We start from the raw sequence: 9,403 nt of genomic DNA on the forward strand, positions 1-9,403 counted from the left end.
TATATATATATATATATATATATATATAAATGTATTTCCTCTGTCATCTATTCTTATGTATATAAGCCTGATTTCTGTAGACTCTCACTTTTAAATATTCTTGACATTTCTAACAATCTATCATTTGAATTTCATTAGATTTTATCAGCCATCCAGCCAACTCCTTTTATGTTTGAAATATAATCTATCAACCAAAGTACAAATGTACAATGGAAGAGAACCAGCTTACTGGGATCATAAAGAGTCATATTTTAAAGTAGTGCCATAAATTCAGCAATATCAAATTCATACCCTTTGTTCTAGAAGTTCCCTTTTATGAATTTGTCCTACACATACATGCAAATGTGAAATGGCATGTACAAAGACATATTCTGTAGCCTTGTTTATTAGAGTCAAAAATTGGAAACAGCGTAAATGCCTGTCAGGGGAATATATTAGTTATGCATATCACAAAGCATCCATTCGACAGTCATATTACGTAGTCATTAACATGAATGACCTAGCCTTATGTGTACTGAGGGGAACCATTTCCCAAGTATATTAAATGAAAAAAAATTTAGATACAGAATAAAGAATGATACAATTAAATAATACAAACACAAACATACTTGAATAGACTTAGGATCTCTGGAAGAATACCCAAGAAACCAGGAGCAGTGGTTACTTCTCAGAAGGGGAAGTGGGTGAATTTTATACCATGTGCTAACATTACCCCTTAAAAAATTATTTTTTAATGACCTTGCATGTTACCAAACAGGAGCTCCATAAACATTTGTTGACTTCTTTTATTCAAGTGTCCATAGGGTATACGAGAAACTCCCAAGAATTGCATAGTATGCACTAGCTATTCAGAAAGGCTAGCTGTTTTATTTATTGACTTGGATCATGAATAGACTAACTAAATAGGCCTGAGCATCTGATTCATAATCTTGTCATCTACATTTTAAATAATTTATTCTGGCTGTATTTCTTGTTTTGACATTGAGCAATGCAGACTTTGTAGGTAGTCACAACTCAGGATGCAAAATAAAGCTATTCGTCAAAAAGTGCTCTTACAAGGTTGAGTGCCTGCTACGTTTCACTTTCCTGCATGTTAAAGGACATGCCCTGTGATTTTTCATCAGGTGCAAAAGTCAAAACTGGGGAAAAAGTGGCCAACAAATAATAATACAGAAATTAACAAGTTTTATATCAAGCCTTATTTATTGAATAGGTTTTCCTGTAAATATTGTCCTTGTGTTGTTTAGCAAGACCTATTATGGAGTTAATAATTCTCTTAGAAAGAAATAAGTCTGTTTCAAAGTCGGAATGGAGGCTTTCGAACAGATTCATGAAAAACTGGTAAAATGCTAAGTTTGTAATGCTATTGCATTCTTGAATCACTCGTCTTGTTTAAGTTTCTGGAATGACATTCTCTGATGGTAAACTAAGAGCCACGCTAGCCTCTTTTATTGATTGGCCTTAATTCAGGTACCTGAAGAATTTGACAGCGATCCCAAATTCACCTTCGTATGTCCCCTAAATTAAAGACACGTTCACAAATAAAACCCCTGAAACTCCCTGGCTATATAGTAGTTCTCTAAATAATATGAAGGCCACCTCAGATTAGATACAATATATGTAAAACACCTAGCACAGCACCTGTTACTTAATAAGCACTGAGAACTAAGTGACCCACATTGAGCAATATTGAACTGAATTGAATTACACTTGCATATTTGTCTGGCTAGATTTTTCCAGTTAAATTAATAGGTTCTGTTTTAAACTCATATAATGGAATAAAAGAGCACACAACTAGCCAAATTTAATAATGCTTAAAGCAACAATGAGTGAAAACCAGGGAAGGCCCAGCAAATCCACAGAGTCTTTGTTGCTGTATTTTCTAATATAAAATACAGCAATATAAGGCTTGGTAAAGACTGTCTGTTATGAAGATATTTTGAAATTCCCTTTTGATACACTCTCTAGCATGTACAGTGACATCCCCTTCTAATTCTGGCCTCAGGGAGAAAACTAGCACCATGTCACAGACCAAGCATTTCAAAGCAGACTCACTATAGATAGGATGCTTGGGGAATTATATTTTGTATTGTAATATGTTCACTTAGTACTGAAATAATCATTTACAACTGCCAAAAGGTTTGTGCACAGGAATATTCACACCACTACTTAAAAAAACAAAAGCACAATACCTGACAATCCAACAATAGGGGAATGATTATATTATGATCTATCCATAAAATAATAAAGTGTACAGCCATTTGAAATCATGCTGATCACAGTGTCACCCATAAGGACAACTTGTACACTGTCATTTAAATGAAGGAAAAGGCAATAGTGACATTTATCATTATAGTTTGACCCAACTGTATTTTAAAATCCATGTGAAGATGAAAAGATTAGAAGGAAATAAACTACAATTGTTGCCAGCAGGTATATCAGCCATCACTTTTTCTTCCTCTTAACAATTATCAGTATTTTCCAATATTTTTACAATGTGCACATTACTTTTATAATCAGAAAAAAACGTTAACCCAAAATTAAATCTCATAATAGGCATTCCAATCAGAACAACCATGGACAACTCGACAACTGTTCAATACGCAGGTCTTCTTCATCAACTGACAATGAAAACCAAGAGCACAGTCCGTGATATTGATCCTCAGAACGACCTAACTTTTCTGAGGATCAGATCAAAGAAACATGAAATCATGGTAGCTCCAGGTAATCTGGCATTTCGTTTCATAGTTAAAGCAACTTTCTACTTTAGTGTATAAAAGCTTTGTTTCAGGGCCTGCTGAGTGGCTCAGTTGGTTAAGAGCGTGCCCAAGAGTGCGAGCTCTGAGCAACAGGGTTGCCAGTTCGATTCCTGGCCCAAGCTGAGCTGCCAACAGGTGGCAGGATGGCTCAGCTAAAAAAAAAAAAAAAAAGCTTTGTTTCAAATAACGAGCAGTATAGATTTTGATATGCAATATGACACCTAATGTTCTTCAATTAGAAAATGAAGACTTTTTTTTAATCTGAAAATTCCAACTTGAAAATTTTGTGACATTAACGTTGAATGTGACCTTTGAAGAAGTTGAATTTTGCCCACTTGCATTTATTAGTAGTAATCAAAAAATTTAGGAGATGTAGGTCTCAGGTTAGGTGAGGTTAGCATAGAGTTCCTGAAAAGTGGGAGAAATGTCTCCTGTCCAGGAGATAAAGCAGAGGATGGCTCAGAGGCCTGTAGAGTTTTAAACTCCCCCTGTGGGGAGCTCACATTCACCTGGCCTACCAAAAGACAGCGGCCACCAAATACTCCTTTCCTTGAAGGAATTACATTCACAGTGTTGGCATATGTCAGTGTAAAATAGAACTCATCCTCCTAAATCTAGTCTAGAATAGAACTATCTTCTCTATCATAGTGCATCTGTAAAATCAGAATTACCTATAAACTAAAGCCTTTTCTATGTCTGTGTTCTCACGCTGGCTGCACACTAGAATCTCTTGGAGAGCTTTACGGAAATAATCGTTGATACCTGGACTCCACCCCAGACCAATGAAATCATAATCTCTGAAGATGGGCCCCAGGTAATGACATTTTTAGAAAACTCGACAGGTGATTCTGATGTGCAACCAGGGTGGGAAACCATTGGTTGACACAGGGCCCAAGTGATGTTTCAAAGAGAAAAGCAGATTAGCTGCAGTGTTCATTTATTACATTTAATTTTTAGAGTGGATTAATTTTGTCCATATCTTTCCACAGATAAGGAATATCTCCTGATTGTCATTCAGAATCCCTGTGAATAACCCTGCTACGGCCAAGTCTCTCCTGTGACACTCAGTTGAAAACACTTCGACTCTAATGATTAGTAGGATTCTATTCCAAGCTAACTGATCTTCTAGACATTCTTTTCTATTTTTACACTTACTCTATTCTACATGTCTCATTTAGTCCCTTTTGAATGTAAAGTTGTGATTTAGCTATATAATCAATAAATTCTGGTATGTATGTCTCTTTTCTTATAATACACAAATGAAGGATTCCAATGAGAAGACAGCCTTCCTTGCTGTAGCTCTGTGAGTCTAGAAGTAACTGTCACCAAGAGTTAGTATGGAAATATGTTTGCCCATTTTGTTAACATGCCAAGGACATCCAGTTGAGCACTGCAGGAACTACCAGGGAAGTCCCAGCCCTCCAGGAGTGTTAGGTGCTTTTCCAGGTTAAATAAGGGCAGTAAGAGGCTAAAAGGGTGGCTCTCAGCTGGGTCGGCACCACAGCTGAGCACCACCTCCCATCCAAGCTCCTCAGAACTGTGCTTCCATTATCCTAGGCTGAGGGGACCAGCAGTGGGTGATGGGCAAGGGTGCATACTTCAAAGCCTGACTAGATAACTCCAGAGGGTTTTATATTTTCACAAGATATTTTGAACATCAGAAAATAATGAAAGTTATACAACAACTATAACAGATTTCCAACACTGATATAGAACAGATGTTAATATTTTTCCATATTTGCCTTATATCCTCTCTTTTTTTTAAATTAAACTTTTTATTTTTAGATAACTGAGGATTCATGTGAAATTGTAAAAAAAAATGACGTAGAGCTCCTGGTACCCTTTACCCAGTTTCCTATTACAGCAACATCTTTCAAAACTGTAGTACAATGTCACAAGCAGGAAATAGGCACTGACTCGGTCTAGATACCAAACATTTCCATCACCACCAAGGTCGCTCAGGGTGCCCTTCAGCACCAATCCTCCAACCTCTGACCCCTGGCAACCACTAATCTGTCCTTCATTTCTGTAATTGTATCATGNGGGGCCCTCTGGCATCCCAAGCGAGTTCTTAACCATCGCGCCACTCGGCCGGCCCTCAGTCTTCATTTTAAACGAAACTGTTCCTGTACCATAATTAATAAAATCTTTGAGGATAATAATGTAATTTACAGTATAGTCTTTGTGGTTATAGCATAAGAAGGGCCAATACATTTCCACCTATGAAATCTGTAGACTTACACCTGAAACTTGCTCTCGCTCCAAATGTCCCTATTAATCCACAAAGCATTTCTCTGGCACACTGCTCCATGCTCAGCCATGGCAGCCTCTTAAAGGCTCTTGCTGGTTTCATTGCTAAGTCAGGCATTTGTAAGGGCAAGAGGTGCCACAAATCTCAGTGTACTCATTGAAATACGAGTAGTTACTTGACATAAACCATGGCGCAACCATGGGATTGGCAACAGTCTCACAGCTAAGCACTAGTTTGGAGCAAATCGATCAATGAATATTTATTGAGCAACTACCAACTGAAAGTCTGTTTAAACTCTGAACTTCAATCCCTTATCATTAAAAATGGAAAATAACCTACTTTATTGATGGTTGTGATAATTAAGCGAAATAATAATTGTCAAGTGCCTGCCACAACACCAAACACTTAAGAAAATTATAAATAAATAATTCTGAGAACGTGGGAAATTTTTAATTGATTTGTACTGATAAAAAACATTTGATGTGTTTTACAAAGTAATTAAATTAAAATTAACTCAATGTCAAATGAATAGAATAAATTTACCCAGCTAGAGTGATCAGGAGGGAGTGGATTTGAGATCAGCCTTACAGGTAAGTCACGAGCTATGCTCAATATTTCCAGGAAGCAATCCAACCCCAGTGCATGGTTCTGGTTGAACTGATTTTAGTTCAGGGTATTTGCATAAACTCTGCCACACCCCCTAAGATGGGTTATTTGCGTGACTTCGCAGAGGTGCTGTATTCATTTCCTTTGGTGTGTGGTAACAAAGTACCACACGCTTTGTGGCTTAAAAGATTAGATAGTTATTCTCTCTCAGATTTGGAGGCAAGAAGTTGAAATCAAGGTGTCAGCAGGGCCAGGCTGTCTTTGAAGACCCTATAGGAAGATCCCTCCTTGCCTGTCTCTCAGCTTCTGGTGGTTTCCAGCATTCCTTGGCATTTCATGGCTTGTAGATACATCCCTCCAATCTATGCCCCCATCATCATGTGGAATTCTCCTCTCTGTGTCTCTGTTTTCTCATAACGACACCAGTCATTGGGTTAGGGTCCTCTCTAATCCGGAGTGACCTTATCTTAACTAATTATATCTGCAAAGACCCTATTTACAAATAAGGTCACATTCTGGGGTTTAGGGTAGACCTAAATTTGAGGGGAACACTATTCAACCCAGTACAGGTGCATTCACCTGTGACATCCAGGATAACTCATCTAATGTGTTCCTTTGGAAGATCGTAGTCTAAAGTATGTAATCCTGACACTATGCATCAAATGTCTGAAAAATATCCATACTCTTCGATCTGTAATTTCATCCCTAGGGATTTATCCTAAGAAGTGATGAAGAAAAGATTCAGGTACAAAGGATACTCACTGAGGCATCGTATAGAATAGCAATAAATAAACAGACAAGTAAATCTATCCCAACAGTAGGAGAAATTTTAAGTTTATTATGTAATATTTACTTGAAGAACTATTTCTCTATTTAAAATGTTGAAGAATATTTAGAGTCATGGGAAACTACTCACAATATTAGATGAAAAAAGCATGGAAGAAAGCAGTAACCAGCATTTTCTAATCATAAATATAGCCAGACACACATAACACTTACATATGGTGGGGAAAAGGCTGGGATATTTTATGGTGATTATCATTGAGTGGTGGAATTAAAAAGTGATTTTTACTTTATTTTCCTGAGGTTTCTCAACACTTTTCTTATCCAAAGGCAACAAAATATTTTTAATACCCATTAACTTCTAATTAACCTCTAGTAGGATGATAAGGTTGTATTCGGATTCAGGGCACTTTTTTGAAATCCAAATTAACCTTTTTCCCAAAAATATAAATGAGGGGCTTATGTTTATGGTCAGATTATTAATAACCAGAGTGTATGACAAGGATGTTTGTTAATAGCATGTAGTATAAGTTGTGTGACCAGAATGTAATAAAATACTCCATTTCGACAACCTACTCAATTTTAGATGAAAGTGCCATTTATTACAGCGCAGCTTTGTAGCTTTCAGAAGCCCAATGAAATCTGACACTGAAAATATTTACCTAAGATGATGTGTATGTGTTCTTGTTCTCTAGTAGTGGTTTTAGTCCACTAATTCTAGGCAAATCGCTTTAACATATTTTCAGGTTTTATTTGTGGTTAGGCAGGTCTGCTGCCATGTTTATGCATTTAGATTTCATCATATGCCATGTTAAATAGAGTTTTTTGGTTCCACCATTATTGAAACATAGACTTCCTATTTATGACAATAAAGTAGATTTATCAATTTAGCCCAATGCTGAGTGGTATAGGTTTTTATTAGAGTAGATTATTTGTTAACATTGGTTTCCCATGTATAAAACCATTCATTATTTACAATATTACAACACTGATCACTGAATTAGCTACTGGTGAATATATATATATATATATATATATATATATATATATATATATATATATATATTTCCTCTGTCATCTATTCTTATGTATATAAGCCTGATTTCTGTAGACTCTCACTTTTAAATATTCTTGACATTTCTAACAATCTATCATTTGNTGTCATGACTTTTCCAACAACCCAATAACAGAGTGAATCACATCTAAGAAAGTTATTCCTCTTTCATTTCTTTTCTTTCTTTTCCCATCCTTTAGACTATATCCAGGAGAAACTTTCTGGCACTATTAGGTCGCTAATACCACTACCATTTAGTGATTTCGATTTTTCACTAAAGTACAGACCTCAGGCTCAACGATTTCATTAGGGTAGAATTTAATAATATATTCTCCCTCCTCCTCTTGTTCATGGTTATTTCTGTTTATGACAAATGATACCAGATTTCCATTTGGGGTAGTGATGTAGAGTTTCTTTTTAAAATGCATTTGTTTAAGCGTTAAGCAGTGAGATCGTTTAAAGAACGTACTAGATAAATGACACAGATGGTATTCATAATGGCAAAAATCGCGAATCTAAAAATTCAGAAAACACCTGCTCTAGTGGTAATAAAAGAGAAAACAAGTTTTCCTGCCCACATTAGATGCAAACAAAAACTCTTTTGACTAAAATAACATAATGTTCACCTGTAAGACGTTGGGAAGAAAAATATCACAAACACTCATCAAGAGACTCTGCAGAACACTCTTTGAATTCAGAATATCCAGTGATGACTCAATTATGAACAATATGCAGGTTTGAAAAAGATTATTCTTGATTTTAACATTTATAGAAGGAAAGAAAACTAATACAATATAGTTTATGCATAAGATTCATTCAGAAAGCTGAGTTTAAAACCCAATAATGGGGTTCCAACATAATCATTCATGGCTGAACATTTCAGCTTGCACAGAGACCCAGGCTATCATTACCAAGAGAATTCTGGAATCCTGGAATACATTTTTACAGAATATCCTGAACTGAATAATCTGAACTCCCAATTAAGTAACATTTAGGACTGAAAGTAAGATTTCTCATTAAGGGATACTTTTAGACAGAGGGTAGCAGTGAATCTATAAATATTTAAAGTACGATAATGTGGAAAAGGAATTTTTCATATGAATACAGAAAGATTAATGAGAGAAAGATGACCAGGAGCAGATTTCTGTTCAAAGTCAAGAATACTTTTCCAGGAAATAGGGTCAGATAAAAATGGAGTGCGCCCTCATGAGGCAATATGCTTTCTGTCTCTAGATGAGTTCAGGCCAAGAGATTTGTCAGGGTTGTATGTTGGGGGGTCTTACATAGGCTTCTCTATGGGGCTTGACAGTTTCAAAGCTCTCTTCCCAAAGTCGGAGATTATAGCATCCAGTACCTTAGGTTAAGAAGATAGGGGAGGAGGGGCCTTACAGAACATCGTTCTCTTTAGGACTGGGGTCATCACAAAGACCCCTTTGCTTAATGGCCATCCTGATCTCTTCCAGGCAGAGGTGGAGGAAACCCTAAAGAGGATACAGAGCCATAAAGGAGTTATTGGAACGATGGTTGTAAATGCAGAAGGTAAATGCATCACAGGCTGCCTTCCAGACGTGCAGAAGCCAACCAAGAACCTGTTTGCTGTGCCAAGCCTTAAGATAGGCATCTCAGATTTTGAAATGAAAAGCACATTTTGTATATTTTAGCTATAACATTTACTTATCAAACATCTATTGAGTATCTATTGCATGCCAAGCATTCTGCTAAGATCTAGGGCTATAAATATGAATAGGACGTGTCTAAAAATGTCTATCTATTCCTAAGAAACACTATGCATTGTATAATTTTTTAAGCTTTGGTAACTCTAACATTTCAGGAGTACCAGTAAAACGTTTATATTGAAGATAGGGAGAATATCATCGCTGGCAGTTTGGTTGTGTTTTAACATTATAAAGGGTACAGAGTTTCAGTCTTCATTTTATTTTATTTTATTTT

The 9,403-nt window shown here is 36.3% G+C and overlaps 1 protein-coding gene across 1 annotated transcript in view; it reads left to right on the forward strand.

Annotated features, from left to right (window-relative positions):
• The window catches only part of DYNLRB2 (dynein light chain roadblock-type 2), a 12,557-nt gene extending 8,561 nt beyond the window's left edge, over positions 1 to 3,996 (forward strand). The window contains exons 2-3 of the mRNA XM_019634677.1: positions 2,557 to 2,724; positions 3,749 to 3,996. Of these exons, the coding sequence (XP_019490222.1) occupies positions 2,577 to 2,724; positions 3,749 to 3,792 (192 nt within the window). The 5' untranslated portion in view covers positions 2,557 to 2,576 and the 3' untranslated portion in view covers positions 3,793 to 3,996. The remainder of the gene's footprint in view (positions 1 to 2,556; positions 2,725 to 3,748) is intronic.
• Positions 3,997 to 9,403: the final 5,407 nt, after the last annotated feature.

Source organism: Hipposideros armiger, unplaced genomic scaffold, assembly GCF_001890085.2.
Source record: "Hipposideros armiger isolate ML-2016 unplaced genomic scaffold, ASM189008v1 scaffold_19, whole genome shotgun sequence".
In the NCBI taxonomy this organism is placed as follows: domain Eukaryota; kingdom Metazoa; phylum Chordata; class Mammalia; order Chiroptera; family Hipposideridae; genus Hipposideros; species Hipposideros armiger.